The 15,683-nt window shown below is 44.4% G+C and overlaps 1 protein-coding gene across 1 annotated transcript in view; it reads right to left on the bottom strand.

Annotated features, from left to right (window-relative positions):
* TDP1 (tyrosyl-DNA phosphodiesterase 1) overlaps positions 1–13,006 on the bottom strand; it is a 111,028-nt gene extending 98,022 nt beyond the window's left edge. Inside the window, exons 1-5 of the mRNA XM_006839580.1 lie at positions 12,466–13,006; positions 11,230–11,273; positions 7,527–7,582; positions 5,720–5,816; positions 3,917–3,951 (exon numbers count right to left, since the gene is read on the bottom strand). Of these exons, the coding sequence (XP_006839643.1) occupies positions 3,917–3,951; positions 5,720–5,816; positions 7,527–7,582; positions 11,230–11,273; positions 12,466–13,006 (773 nt within the window). The remainder of the gene's footprint in view (positions 1–3,916; positions 3,952–5,719; positions 5,817–7,526; positions 7,583–11,229; positions 11,274–12,465) is intronic.
* Between the last annotated feature and the right edge of the window lie 2,677 nt (positions 13,007–15,683).

Here is a 15,683-nt window from a genome sequence, read left to right on the forward strand (position 1 = left end):
AACAACAACAACAACATCTACTAGTTAGGATTCCACACACCTTATTTGCATTGTTACCCCACCCCCCCACCTCCACCCCATACAAGGGTTCTATGGACCTTATTTGCATTGCTAGCAAGCTGCCCAATCCCCTTGTGTTCTATGTACCTTATTTGCATAATCCCATCCAATCACAAAACCATGCCTGGGCTAAAAGGGCCATGTTCAAATGCCTTTCATGCTGATAACCTTTTATAAAGTAGTGCGTGCTCATTCACAGCAAGTAGCTGATCTATCCATAATTCTACATCATTGATTCAGGAACCTAATAAGGCATGTTTGCAACACAGGCAGAAACCATGGAACCACAGATCTTATACTTTAACGTTGAGAGTCAGTCTCAGTAACATGTCTTGAAGATGCTAAAAAATTCCCCACTCTCCTTCTCTAATAGTTTAATTTCTCCCAGCACAGCCAGCACCTTCTAAGGGCACTTTTGGCAACAACATCCTTTGATCTAGTAAAATTCTATCAGCTGTCCTCCTACTCCCCGCTCCCCACCAAAAGCACAGTTCATAAAATTGCTTACGTGTGGTGTGTTCCAAATGCAATATCCAACTTTGCCTAGGATGAAAAAATATATATAATTTATTTCTTTTTAAAATTTCAACTAGTATAGATTTATTTGCTCCTATTGTTGTTAAGTGCTGTTGAGTAAGTTCTGATTTACAGCAATCCTGTATAGGGTTTCCGAGGTGCGGCTGGAGAGCTTGAACCACTAACCTTGTGGTTCAAACTGACCTTGCAGTCCAGTAAATTAACTCACAGCGCCACACCAAGACTCCATAGACTTATTTGTGGTGGTGGTGGTTTATACCACCCGGGGACCGAGACAAGAAGAGGACGTGGGCACTGAAACAAGACCGTGAGCACAGAGCATGCGGTCAGTGCCTGCCTACCAACAGAAACACCTCTCAAACACTGCCTGCCACGTGCCGTCTGCTGCATGGCTCTCTGCTGGGTTGTGGAGGGTCCATCCCACCACCACGAGCTACTAGTCTCTCTTCTCTATTTCTAGTTCACGGGTTTGTCCTGCTTCTCTCACCGTAAGACTAAGAACCGCCACAGATAAAAGCCCACTTTCCTTCCCGTCCCTCAGAGCGGTGGCTCACGAACATGAGAGGTATTTAATGAGTAGTTCTTAATGCACTTTAAAACAAGCAGCCAAAAGTGATATTGAGACAGAAGCTTAGTTCTCTACAAGACACTGGATTTTCACAGGTGGTTACAGCTTCTATAGGTGGGAAAGGGTACAGTGACATCCTGAGGCACTTAAAACTCTGGGTCAAGAACTCTCTGTTGGGTTCGATCTGCCGGAGTGTGCAGTGGCGGGCAGGAGATAAAGGGAAACAATGTAAGGAATCTTGGCAGTGAGCAGACCACAGGGTAAAAACTAAAATTAGAATGCCTGGGTTCTAGTTCTGCCTCCACCACGGACACTTTGCTTCGGTCCCTTGGACAACAGCTTCTCATCTAGAAAGTGGATGGGAATGACCAAATAAACCTACGAGGAGCATTAAATACAGAGAGCCCATGCAGGCGCAGTGGAGCTTCCGCACCCTCCTCAGACGCTCCTGGGGAGACAGACGGCAGCGCAGGGCAGCCCCTCTCTCTGTTACTGTCTCTGTACACACAGTGCCAACTGCCTGCCCAGAATGTGGGCCAGCATGGAAACCAGGGTGACCACGAAAAAAGTCACTGCTGTTGAGTTAATTCAACTCAGAGAGACTCTAAAGGGCAGAGGTGGTATTGTGCTCCAACGCACAAAAAAACCAAAATACTGCCCAGGTCTTATGCCAACCCCACAACTGCTGTTCTGTTTGAGCCCACTGTTGCTGCCACTGCATCAATCCATCTTGTTGAGGGTCTTCAAGCTGAAGCTCCACTTTACCATGCATGGTGTCCTTCTCTAGGGACGGGTTCCTCCTGATAACATGTTCAAAGTACGAGAGATGAAGTCTGGCCATCCTTGCTTACAGGGAGCATTCTGGGCTATGCTTTTTCCAACACAGATTTGTTTGTTCTTCTGGCAGTCCATGATGTTTTTACGATTCTTCTCCAATAGCGTAACTCAAACTCATTGGTTCTCCCTGTCCCCCACAGTGCATCCTATGAGAGAACCAGGCACGCGTAGGAAGCTGAACTGCCCATGCAGGATGACACATTGTACAATCCTGACTAAAATTCATACCTTGTAAGCTTGGTGCTATCGAAAGAATAATTCATGCTCAGGCTGGATGCTTGGGTGTTCAAGCTCAACCATCCTCAAACTCTACCCTCTGTTGGACTGAAGGTACCGATGAGGGCTGACTGGTAGACACAGTGACACCGGAAAGTGGGTCATGCGTGGTAACTAGATAGTCTCTGTAGAAGGGTGAGATTCTGGTGTAGACTCACACAGATGTAGACGTACACAGAGGTAACTTACACAGAGGTAGACATACACAGATGTAGACTCACACAGATGTAGATGTACACAGAGGCAGACTCACACAGATGTAGATTCACACAGATGTAGACATACATAGATGTAGACTCACACATCCCAATACAAAGGTGAACCCAATGCCATCATTATTTCAGGTCACTGTGAACTCAGGGTCCACCCCCTCCTAGGAGCTTCTTCTGTTGCCCTAGAAACAGACCCCTGAAGGACGGTGCCTGAAGCAGGAAGTTGTCCATTTCCAAGACTTGTCTAGAAGGAAGATGAGGATCCCTCGCATTCATCTGATAAGTCCTATTCAGCAACAAGTAATTTATAAAGACACTGAAAATAGCCCTCAGCTCTTTTTCACATTTTTAGAACCTGTTACGTGGATTTCTGGTGTGGTGCTGTACAAACCCATCAGCAGCTCCTCAGCACTGGCTCGATGGCACTTAACAACAAATCTTTGCAGGGGCAGAAAGCTTCATTTTTTTTTTTTGTGGCGTGGCTGCCAAACTTGAACCACTAACCATGTGGTTCCCAGACCTGTGTTTATTGTTGGATCTAGAAGATTCTTAACACAGAAGCCCAGGATATGCTCTCCTCCCAGCTCTTTTTTCTTTGTAGTAGTGAGGCCCCTTTCTGCTCTGGGAATGTCTCTCTTTTTAGGGCTAGCAGGATGGCAAAATAGACCCACCTATCTACTAGTTAGGAGCTCTGGTAGCGTAGTGGTTACGAATCGGGCTGCGAACCTTAAGGTCAGCGGTTCGAAACTACCAGCAGCTCCGCGGGAGAAAGATGAGACTTTCTACTCCCGTAAAGATTTACACCCTTGGAAACCCTGTACAGGGTCACTATGGGTCGGAACCGACTCGACGGCACTTAACAACAACAACAACATCTACTAGTTAGGATTCCACACACCTTATTTGCATTGTTACCCCACCCCCCCACCTCCACCCCATACAAGGGTTCTATGGACCTTATTTGCATTGCTAGCAAGCTGCCCAATCCCCTTGTGTTCTATGTACCTTATTTGCATAATCCCATCCAATCACAAAACCATGCCTGGGCTAAAAGGGCCATGTTCAAATGCCTTTCATGCTGATAACCTTTTATAAAGTAGTGCGTGCTCATTCACAGCAAGTAGCTGATCTATCCATAATTCTACATCATTGATTCAGGAACCTAATAAGGCATGTTTGCAACACAGGCAGAAACCATGGAACCACAGATCTTATACTTTAACGTTGAGAGTCAGTCTCAGTAACATGTCTTGAAGATGCTAAAAAATTCCCCACTCTCCTTCTCTAATAGTTTAATTTCTCCCAGCACAGCCAGCACCTTCTAAGGGCACTTTTGGCAACAACATCCTTTGATCTAGTAAAATTCTATCAGCTGTCCTCCTACTCCCCGCTCCCCACCAAAAGCACAGTTCATAAAATTGCTTACGTGTGGTGTGTTCCAAATGCAATATCCAACTTTGCCTAGGATGAAAAAATATATATAATTTATTTCTTTTTAAAATTTCAACTAGTATAGATTTATTTGCTCCTATTGTTGTTAAGTGCTGTTGAGTAAGTTCTGATTTACAGCAATCCTGTATAGGGTTTCCGAGGTGCGGCTGGAGAGCTTGAACCACTAACCTTGTGGTTCAAACTGACCTTGCAGTCCAGTAAATTAACTCACAGCGCCACACCAAGACTCCATAGACTTATTTGTGGTGGTGGTGGTTTATACCACCCGGGGACCGAGACAAGAAGAGGACGTGGGCATTGAAACAAGACCGTGAGCACAGAGCATGCGGTCAGTGCCTGCCTACCAACAGAAACACCTCTCACAGCAATCCTGCATAGGGTTTCCAAGGCTGTAAATCTCTACGGGAGCAGAAAGGCTCATCTTTCTCCTGGGGAATGGCTGGTAGTTTCAAACTGATGACCTGAGGTTAGCAGCCTGACTCATAAACACTACACTACCAGAGTTCCTATTTAAAGGCAATTTTCAGGCAATTAAATTTAAAGAGCTCAGGCCAACTTTTATTTTTAAATTTCATACCACCCTCTAGTGATCAAGCCCTTGAACAACAAGACAGCCTTTGAAATTGCATCCACAAACTTTGTAAAAAAAAAATACCAACAACAAAAAAAAACACTGATCTTTTGAGCTACTCAGAAACCACTGATCTTCTGAGCTACTCAGAATGATTCAGTACATACTGCATTTTTAATAACAGTAATTAGGAATGAGAAACCTAATTTCTTTAGATGTCAAAAATAAATAAATCAAACAACACTGTACAAAGCCTTAAACGGAGATCTCTGGCTTACACAGTGATCAATATTCAGAGTTCCCCAAGAGTGCACACGAAGTCTGAAGGGCAAGATCAGGGCTAGAAGACAGATAGGGAAGGCTTCCCAACAAAATTCTTGTAGGACAGCCCTTGCTACCCTCGAGGAATTGTTGGGATGGGAAAAAAATCCCATGGCACAACTTTTCCACCAATGTAGTTTTCAATTTTCTCAAAACTTATTCATGATAAACTCCTGAGACTGTCTTGTGTACTTAGAAGAAAGCTATCAAGATTATCCCTTTGGAGTCCCCAAAACAGTCTCCAAAAGCTGCTCAACTGACTTCTCGGCCTTGAACTGCCCTGTTTTTTTGAAAGCCTAGTAAGAGACATTGTTGTTGTTGTTAAGTGCTGAGGGGTCAATTCCAACTCACAGTGACCCTGGTTTCCGAGGAGTGGCTGGTGGGTTTGAACCACTAAACATTGTGGTTCACAGTCCAGTATTGATGCTACAGCACCCCACCAGGACTTCTAAGACACTAAGACAAAGGTATTACTATGAGAACGTGTAGGCAGTCATCCACTGATCACACACATGTTGAAACATGTTTTGTTTAGAATTCACCTGTGCCTAGCAGTACTTTTTGATGAACCCGCCTATCTGTCTAAGAGCCATGGTAGCATATTGGATGACAAGCTGCACTGCTAACCATAAGGTAAGGCTAGCAGTTCAAATCTATTAGCCACTCCTCGGAAGAAAGATAAGGCTTTCTGCTCCTGTAAAGATTTACAGCCCTGGGAACCAATACAGGGTTGCAATGAGTCAGAATTGAGCCCACAGCACACAACCACCACCATCCTCCGTCAGTGTATTTCTGCCTAAGTAGGAGGGTGGACGGTATGTGTACATTTCCTTGCAATTTTCAGACTAAGCATGATGTCGTTGAGTGGCAGTATAAGCAGCTTACCTGGCAGAGGGAAACGTTCTCGTATGGCTTTGCCTCAGCATGGAGATGAGCCTTAGCCTCTCGTTTATCGCCATGGACAAGCAGTATTGGTTTCTTCCTGAGAAGAGATGAGAAGAATTCAAACTAGGTCTTTCGTGAATTGGGGCTCATGCAGGGTTCAGGCTAGCTCGTGCGGGGTTCAGTGCTAGCTCTGGCCTCAGGAGTGACCAGGTACAGGGACAGCCCAGAATGATGCTCATGAACTGAATAAGTTAGCTTTGCTGTGACACAGAGGGGCTGGGACTCAAGAAAGTCCTCATGAAATGATCTTTTCTGGTCCCAAAGGGCAAGTAGTTAGCGCTGTGCAAATACACTGAAATTCAGAAAGACTAAAAGATATCTAATGATCAATGCCTTCGCATCTACTGGCTCCACACTATCATAAAAGGGCAGAGGCTGAATAATAATAGGATAGCGTGCAAACCCTTGTAGTTTGAAGTTTTCTGTATACAAAGTTTTAGATTTTACCTAAAGTTGCAATTTAGGTCGTTCAGTTTTTGTATGTTGGTTGGTTTGGTTTTTACAATGCTCTTGACGGGTTTGCAGAGATACGTTCAGTAACGATGGGGGCGACTCTTCTGTTCCAATGACCACAGAGACTAAGAATAAGGCAAGGAATTGTAGTTACTTTGCTGACATGCTAAAGGGACAACAACTGGATTCCAATGTCTGTGAGACAGAGGAGCCATCAATTCTTTGAACAGTAAAGAGAAGAAAACCAGATTGCATTCAAGCGATTCTAAGAGACACGTGGTCAGGAGGAACCTGTGGCAGAGGCTGTTTGCTGACTCTTGAAGTCCATTCTCCCGTCTCTTTCTAAGAAAGCCCAGATTTTATTCAGGTTCCGATGTGCTCAGCGAAAAGACTACATGTTTAGCTTCTTGTAAGAGTTGATTACAGTCAATGGATTGAACTCTGCTCAATAAATTATACGCAGGTGCTGTGGGGCACTTCCAGGAGGCTGCTGAGAGTGGGTGTAGCTGAGACACAGGCCCTCTGGTCCTTCTCCCCTTCCCCTGCTTCCTGGAACATGATTTGGAGCTCTTGCAGCCACCGGGTCCATGAGGTAAGGATAGCAGCCTAAAGATCAAAGTCACGAACAGGATGGTGGGACAGAAGACAGAGGGGTAGCAAAAGTTCCTGACAACCAGGTGGGAATCATCTGGACTTCTTGGATTGGAGAAACGAATTTTTCTCTTGTTTAAAACATTGTGACTTTGGTTTGCAGATACATGCAGCTGAAATGAATTCTCTGTGTTCCAGATCAAATACGAGCCCTAGGCGTCAACACTGCTTGGGAAATTGCAGTAGCAAATTATCCAGTGTTGGTGACGGTTTCTGAAATCTGGTGTGCTAACTGCACCCAGGAGTTTGAGGGCTCTGCCCTTCTAATGTGTATGTTCCTCCATCAAATGGCTATTACCTTCAGGCTCCACTAGTGGGCACTGTCACTTTTACTTGGTCTGCACTGTCTAACACAAGCCTGAAGAACAGCAGACAGATGGAAAAATCTATTACTTCCGTAATCTGGAGAACAGAAGGCCCTGCATATCCCCTTTGAAAATCAGCCAAGAAATTAACCCTATGGATCACATCGTCTGATCTGCAACTGATCATGGGGAAGGGGCAGGACTGGAAAGTGTTTCCGGTTGTACAGGGTTGCCGTAAGTTGACAGTTGACACAATGGCATCTAATAACAGCAAACTACAGGAAACATAATTTGAGTAAGAGATCCTCTTATGATCTTGTCTAGTCTACAGGACTAACCTGAACTCTGGTGGGTACTGTTTTACCAGCCAGTCCACATCGAAGCAGTAGTTAAACTAGAAGGGGGGAAAAGAAAAGTTAACAATATCACTGATAATTCAGCCATGTAACCTATGAGAACTGTTTGGTTATTAAATTGAAAGAAACTCTAATAATCATATGTTACATATATGACTTAAAACTGGAACAGTAATGCTGCTATAAATATTAAGAACCTTGAAATGCATCCATTTTTTTAAAATTATAGTTTGGGTTAAAGTTGGCTACTACAAGAAAAAGCAAGTGGTTCACCAGGAAGTTATCAAGGTAAGCAATCAAGTCCCTTCGGACAAACCCCCTGTCTAAGACTGAAACTCAAAGGGACCATATGAGCAGGCACATAAAGTTGCTGGTGACCACACTGGTCTACTGGTGAGTGGAATAGGGGAAAAGGCAGCAATGAAGAAATGGGCTGGCTGAGTTCAACCACGTTGCATAGACTCCCGTTGACTTGGAGATGAGAGAAAAAGAGGAAGGGCTGGTTGGTCCAAAGTGTAGTGAGACCTGGGGATTCCTCAGCCCACGGACAAGGACATAGCCATAGAGGGCTAGAACTGAGACTGAAGCATCCAGCTGATATGAAGTGAGGGGCGATGCACAAGAACACCCAAACTTGCAGACAGTACCCATTTGACCTAGCCTCGATGGCTTGATAATCAGAACTTGACTAGAGGAATACAAACATTTTTTTGATAAAGAAAATGAGTGTAAATTGCTATAATTTGATGAACTTGACCTATACTCATGGATACAGTAGCTCAAAATACCAACAGAGAGGGAAGGAGTCTTCACATCAAATCAATGCTATCCCCTCTGTACACAGGGTAGATAGGGACAAGCAACTTAAGATATTAGCTACTTAAAATGAAGGGGCGATAAAGGCACGAGTGACTGGCTTACAAGGTTTCAAGAGGGAGTTTAGTTTAAGAGTGTGTGGGGGTGAGGGCGGGGATGGAAAGATAGAGTTCCCATTAAGTAGTTCTATACTTAACTAAGCAGTTGTGTACTTAACTAAGTTCTCTACTTACTAAGTAGTTCCATCTTCTCTAGATGGGTGGGTCTAGTAAAAATAAATGGGGATAAGATTCATATGATTCAATAGTGAGTGATTAGTATCATGACTAATTATGACTGTCACAATTGTAAAGGTAGAAGTTTTATAAAACTTAAAAACAGGGGAGTAGTAGCTCTGGTAGCATAATGGTTACGAATTGGACTACTAACCTCAGGGTCAGCAGTTTGAAACTACCAGACAGTCCACGGGGGAAAGATGAGGCTTTCTGCTCCCATAAAGATTTATAGCTTCAGAAACTTTGTACAGGGTTGCTATGAGTCGGAACCGACTCTGCAGCACACCACAACCACCAGCAGTTAATCTTACAGTCCAGAAACAGAGGACCCTAGGACCATCAAGGGAGAAGAGCACAAGCAGAATGTGGGACCTTATCCAGAGAAGCAGCGACACCAGAGATGGAGGCAGAGATGGGGACATGGAGAGAGGGAGCAGCTGAGGACTCTAGATTCATGGGAAGAGAGGGACTGAGAGCTGGTGGCTAGGAGGCAGACTTGCAGAATGTGCCCTTTGGTGGTTTAAATTATTATATACGCCCAAGTGTTAAAAAATAAATAAAAAGAGAAATACTGTTAACTGATGGTACTTGGAGGGACTATAATTAATCATTATAATGAAGCAAAGTGTATGATTTGTTGAATGTAAAACTGATGATCGGACCTGTAAACTTTCACTCAATTCACAATAAAAATTTAAAAAGCAATAAAATTATGGTTTGGGTTAAAGTTTACAGAGCAAATCAATTTTCCATTCAATGATTTATATACCTTTGGTTTCTTAACATTAGTTGCAATTCCTTCAATCTTAATTGCAGTCTTAAATTTCCTCCCTGGGGGTTCCTTATATATTCACTCCTTCTTTCCTGCCCCTTCCTGGTTTCAAAGCTTGGTTTGGGGGGCAAATACTGTCCTTTTGATTTCAAATAGTTACTTGTCTTGAGGAGAATGTTCCTCATGAGGGTTCTTGTTCACTTCATAGACCTGTCTGCTGTCTGGCTGAAATAGATCTTGGAATAAAAGGAATGGTTCTATACATACCATCTGGGCATGTGCATGGCTAAATGATACATTATGATATTACTTCCACGGACGCTGGTGGCACTGTAGGGTAAACACTGGACTGCTAACCACAAGGTCAGTAGTTCAAATCCCCTCAGCCCAACTTACTTACCTGCTCAGTACACAGGCCTCTGGGGGGCTGAGAATCCACTTGCTGTTGCTATTAAGTGCTGTCAAGTCAGTTCTGACTCATAGCAACCCTATACAAGGCTTCTGAGGAGAAGTTGGTGGGTTTGAACTGCTGACCTTGTGGTTCACAGTCCAGTGTTTATCCTTCAGCACCTTACCAGGGGTTCATTATGAAAATGACGTCTTGACCACAAGTGCACACGGGTCTTGCTCTCAGTGGTTCATGACCATGTGTTGTTGTTGTTGTTAGGTGCCATAGAGTTGGTACTGACCCATAGTGACCTTATGCACAGCAAATGAAACAATCCTGGGCCAACATCACTATTGTTGCCACGCTTGAGTCCATCGATGCTGCCACTTGGCCAATCCATCTTGTTGGGGGTCTTCCTCTTTTTCTCTGACCCTACACTTTAACAAACATGATATCCTTCTCCAGCGACTGGTTCCTCCTGACAATATGTCCAAAGTATGAGAGACGAAGTTTGGCCATCTTGGCCTCTAAGGGAGCACTCTGGCTGCACTTCTTCCAAAACAGAGCTATTGGTTCTTTTGGCAACCCATGGCACTTTCAATATTCTCCTCCAACACCATAACTCAAAGGCATCAATTCTTCTATGGTCTTCCTTATTCACTGGCCAGCTTTTGCATGCATATGAGGTTATTGAAAATACCATGGCTTGGGTCAGGCGCACTTTAGTCCTCAAGCTGACATCTTTGCTCTTCAGTACTTTATTATGTCTTGTGCAGCAGATCTGCCTAATGCCATACGTAGTTTGATCTCTTGACTGCTGTTTCCGTGAGTGTTGATAGTTGATCCAAGAAGAATGAAGTCATGTGTGGGTAACCCTTAATCCTCTGGACTGAGTCACTCAACCTAGCTAAGAGAACACTCGAGAATTCACCCAAGGCCAAGCACAACCTGATAGATACAGGAAGCTGGGCATTCTCTAGGGATGTGACCTGTGTTCTGCCTACTTCTGTGCCTGAGCCTGGAACAGCAGTACTGGCAGATGGATCCGCTACACATACACACATATTCCCAAATTGTACTCAGACATGTCTTTCTGGTTGGTGCAGCACATTTTGTTACCTATTTCTCTATAGCAAACTTGACTTGAACTTCAGCTCTCTACCCATCTCTCCCCAGGTCCCAAGAGATGACCAGGTTCACCAAAAAGATGACTCTCAAGCTGGAATTCCCAAACTACCTTTTTGATCAGTCCTGAGGCCCAAGCTGGTCATGGCCTTCCTGTTCTGGGTCATTGGTTGGGGTTCCTGTAACTGTGGTTCTTGATGCCATCTCAGGGAACTTGTACAAGATCGAAACACAGGGCCCACCTCTTGCCTTTCTTGTATTATGTGTCCCCTTTTACCCCAAGAAAAAGCAACTAGACTCTCAACTCACCTGAGCTGAAGAAACAAGTGTTCCAAACAGAGGAGATAAAATATCTGAGGAGACAAAAGGTATAAATCAAATTCACACTCAGGGTAAAATGTGCTGGGGTAATGAATAAGTATTGGGGTAATGAATTAATGACTGAATGGTTACTGCCAATCAGATTTTGGTTTAGACAAGAGAGAGGAGAACAGTTATGACAAAACTAGACGGCAAAGTTGATAAAACTCCAGACCAAAAAAATGTCCCTGTGCATTTCAAGCAATGTTTATTATCTACTCTTTAAGAAACACAAAATGAAAACCGCACCGTCAGCACTAAATGACTCAGGCAATGCTAGACACTGTTCATTAGGACAGTCAGGATACAAGTTCTTCTTCACACAGACATCGGGATTTTTATTTCTCTTCAGGAAACCTCCCAGCTCTTGACAAGCCACATGGGTTTCCTCTGGAGTTTACGTCCTGTGTGTGACAGGGGAGAGACCAAGCTGAACCCCAAACCCCCTACGGTTGAGTCAATTCTGACTCACAGAGACCCTGTAAGACAGAGGACAGCTGACAGCCTCATTGTTCTCCTGCAAAGCAGTTGGTGGGTTTGAAGTGCTGACCTTGAGGTTTGTGGTCCAATATTTAACCCATGGCACCCCAGGGCTCCTTATAGGGGAGAGGCACCCACAATTCTAAACACATTCCCGGCCCTCAGGCCACTTCTACAGAGGCCCCACCTTGCACCCACTCAAGCTTGACTTCAGACAGGCCAGAAGGCTCACTTCTCATAAACTGTGCCCTGACAGGAAGTACACCCTCATCACCATGATCCTGGATTGGGACAGCTGCCATTCAAAAGGGACCTATTCTGAGCCAGGCAGCACCTCAGCATCTCCTAGTATTACCTCACTCTCCACATTATAGCCATGCTCTGAGTTAGGGTCTGTTGTTCCATGTCGCAACTGAGGAGAATTTCTATGGCTGGAGTTTAAACTCTGAGAAAGTAAACAATTCTAATTGTTTAGCACAGAATAACACTGCATGAAGACAAGAGGAGACCTCCGAGAAAAAACAGCTCAGTCTCAAATTATTGTATTTGTTGGTCAAAATAGTATTGTTTTTTTGTTTTCCCCCATGCCACAAATGAGAACATAAAGTGGAGCTCTTGGAGGTCAGTCTAGACTGCCCCTCATTTGACTGGGGAACGCATTGCCAGGTGGCATCTGAGAGCTCCCAGAAGCCTCAGCAGTCTTACCCTTGATGTGTAGGGCTCCGGTGTTGTACTTCAGTTTAATCCCCGAGACCCTAGTGAGGTAAAACTGGAAAGGGTTCCCTTTAATCAGCATGTCCCAGACGTCCTGGCCTTCCCCCGACGTTTCATACTCGTCTTCCTCTTTTTGGAGTTTGTGCCGGCTGGGAGGGCCGTGATTTCCAGTCCTTTCTGCTTGGATTTGGGGGGAGGATGGAGGGCCTTTCTCCTCTTTGACCCCCGTTTTCGCAGCCTGCTCGTCATCACTACTGGAGAGGCACCAGCCGAGGTCTTCCTGGGAGCCGCTCTTGGGCCTTTTGGGAGGTGAGACGGAAGCAGACCCCGTGCTGCTGAACTTCACGGGGGACATTTTTCTTCTGTGGGCGGCCTGCCGAGCCTCGGAACAAGTATACCGGAGCTCTGTGGCTGTCCCCTGTTGGGCGTGGGGGAGACAAGAGGTCGCTGGCCTGTCCAATTTGGGTTTTTCATCCTCACTTTCATCACTGCTGGATATTGTCCACCTCCCGTAACTGCCTTCCTGAGACATCCCACTGGTTCTGGAAAGAAAAGACTGGAACGTCATTACTTCTCACTCAACAGGCTGTTGGCAAACTTTAGTTTCTGTTGGGTGCTGCTGAGTCCCTCCCAACTCATAATGACCTCACGTGACAGGGCAGACCTGCCCCCAGGGTTTTCTTGACTGGGACCCATCTATCTCAGAGTGTTGGAGTCAGTTTCTACAGCCAAGCTTTCGGTTAGCAGCTGAGCACTTAACCACTGTGCCACCAGGCCTCCTTTAAAATGACTTTATGGCTCTCAGATTTCCTGTCAAATCGCCTTTACAGCAGACACAGCTCCCCCGACACTCCCCAGATGCTCTCTGTAGGTATTCATGGGCACATCACTAGAATTTAAAAAATTTTTTTATTGTGAATGGAATGAAGGTTTACAGACAAGCTCGTCAGTTTGACAGTCAACAAATCCTACACTTGGTTTCATCTCCCTGATCACAATCCTCTCCCTGTAATAAGCCATCCAGCCTCTTCCCTGCAGTTCCTATTCCCATTCCACCCACATTTCCATCCCTTCTTCACTTTGTCCTTAGACACTCCATGGTAAGCAGACCTCACAAGTGTTACTGTCCTCCCTATATAAGTATCTACTGTTTGCCTGAAAATTGGGCCACGACAGTGAGTTCCTATCCAGACCTGATGGGTGGTAGAGGGTCATAATCTCAGGTCCTTCCAGTCTCTTTCTGACTAGTAAGTCTGGTCTTTTTTTTTTTAAATAATTTTGAGTTTTGGTCCACATTTTCTCCCACTCTATCTGGGGCCTTCTAATGACATCACCCAAACTTGCTAGTCAGCAAATAATTACAACGAAATTAAAAATCAAACATCTAGGTTACATTCTCTTCCCTTCACTCCTGTTAGCTTAAACCTTTTCCTTAGATGCTTCAGCAAAAGGGGTTACAACAAAAACAAAGAAAAACAATTAACTCCTGATCTGAAGCTTTTGAGGAGCACTTGGAGTTTAAGGACATATTCAGGAATTTCAAGAGTAATTCTGCCTATGTTCAAGTTGGAACTTAAAAAACATAAAGATTCGCTGTTGTTGTTAAGTGCCGTCGAGTCCCTTCTGACTCACAATGATCCAGTACAGGGTTTCCAAGGAGTGACTGGTGGGTTTGAACAGCCGACCTTGCGGTTAGCGGTCGACTCAACTAAATTAAAATATAACTATCTAACCAGCTAAATCATAAAACAAACTACCAAACTCTGCATAGAACTGAAAAGCAAACACGATTTTATTTTCTAAGTCCACTTTCCTGCTCTCATACAAGAGGAAAACACATGAAACCGGAACTTCGGGTTTTGTTACCTGCAAAACACTGCCAGTACAGGGGCAAGTAAAATTTCCAAGTTCATTAAATTACTTGTATCTGTTAGCACACGGGCTAGAGGAAAAGGATAAAACTTAACAAAGGGTCTGAGCTCAGGCTGGTGATGAGATTGACATTTCTGCTATTCAAAAAGCTGACTGGTGGTGATGGTTATGTGCCGTGAAGTCGATTCCTACTCATAGCCACCCTGTATAGGGTTTCCGAGGCTATAAATCTTTACAGGAGCAGAACACCTCATCTTTCTCCCGTGGAACCACTGGTAGTTTCAAACTGCTGACCAAGATGTGCACCTAAATGGAAATGCTAAGAAATTAAAGAAACCAATTTATAGGCAAGGGAACACCATGAATCACCACCACCTTTTACAATTTCCACTTGGTGTGAAGTGCCTCAGTTAGCAGTCAAGTGTTGAACCCACAAGGCCACAGCAGAACTCCATCTAATAGCACTTAATGTAGTTGTTAAAGTGCCCTCAAGTCCATTCCAACTCGTAGTGACGCCTGTATAGAGGAGTGGCTGGCAAGTCTGAACCATTGACTATTTATGGTTCAACCCAACCTTGCAGTCTAGCGTTAATCCTGCTTATCCTGCAGCACCACACCAGGATTCAATCCCCTAGGTGGTGCCAGTGGTTCAGTGCCAGGTTATTGACTGAAAGGTGGGAGGTTCCAACCCCACCAGGGGCATCTTTGTTGGAGAAAGTCCTAGTGATCTGCTTCTGAAATGCTGTGCCCACTGAAGACCCGATGGACCATAGCTCTACTCTGCCCACGTGGGGTCGGGGTCGCCACAGGTCAAAATGGACTCCACTGACATGGGTGCCATCGTTTTTCACAACTTCTAGTGTGACTTTTTTACAACTTCTAGTGTGACTTTTGAACTTCTAGTGTGACTTTTGAACTTCTAGTGTGACTTTTTTAACAACTTCTAGTGTGACTTTTTAACTTCTAGTGTGACTTTTTTACAACTTCTAGTGTGACTTTTTTACAACTTCTAGTGTGACTTTTTAACAACTTCTAGTGTGACTTTTTTTTACAACTTCTAGTGACTTTTTTACAACTTCTAGTGTGACTTTTTTTACAACTTCTAGTGTGACTTTTTAACTTCTAGTGTGACTTTTTTACAACTTCTAGTGTGACTTTTTAACAACTTCTAGTGTGACTTTTTCAAGGAGCTCCCAGCAGGCAAGGACACTTCTATAAATGACCTGTGCCCAGGCATTTTCAAGCACGGTGTATGCATGGCCACAACGTGACCTGTCTTTCAGGTCACTAAGACGTCTGCCTGACATGGATGCTAATTCATAGCAAAGCTCTATGGA

This window comes from Chrysochloris asiatica, unplaced genomic scaffold, assembly GCF_000296735.1.
Source record: "Chrysochloris asiatica unplaced genomic scaffold, ChrAsi1.0 scaffold00025, whole genome shotgun sequence".
Classification (NCBI taxonomy): Eukaryota; Metazoa; Chordata; class Mammalia; order Afrosoricida; family Chrysochloridae; genus Chrysochloris; species Chrysochloris asiatica.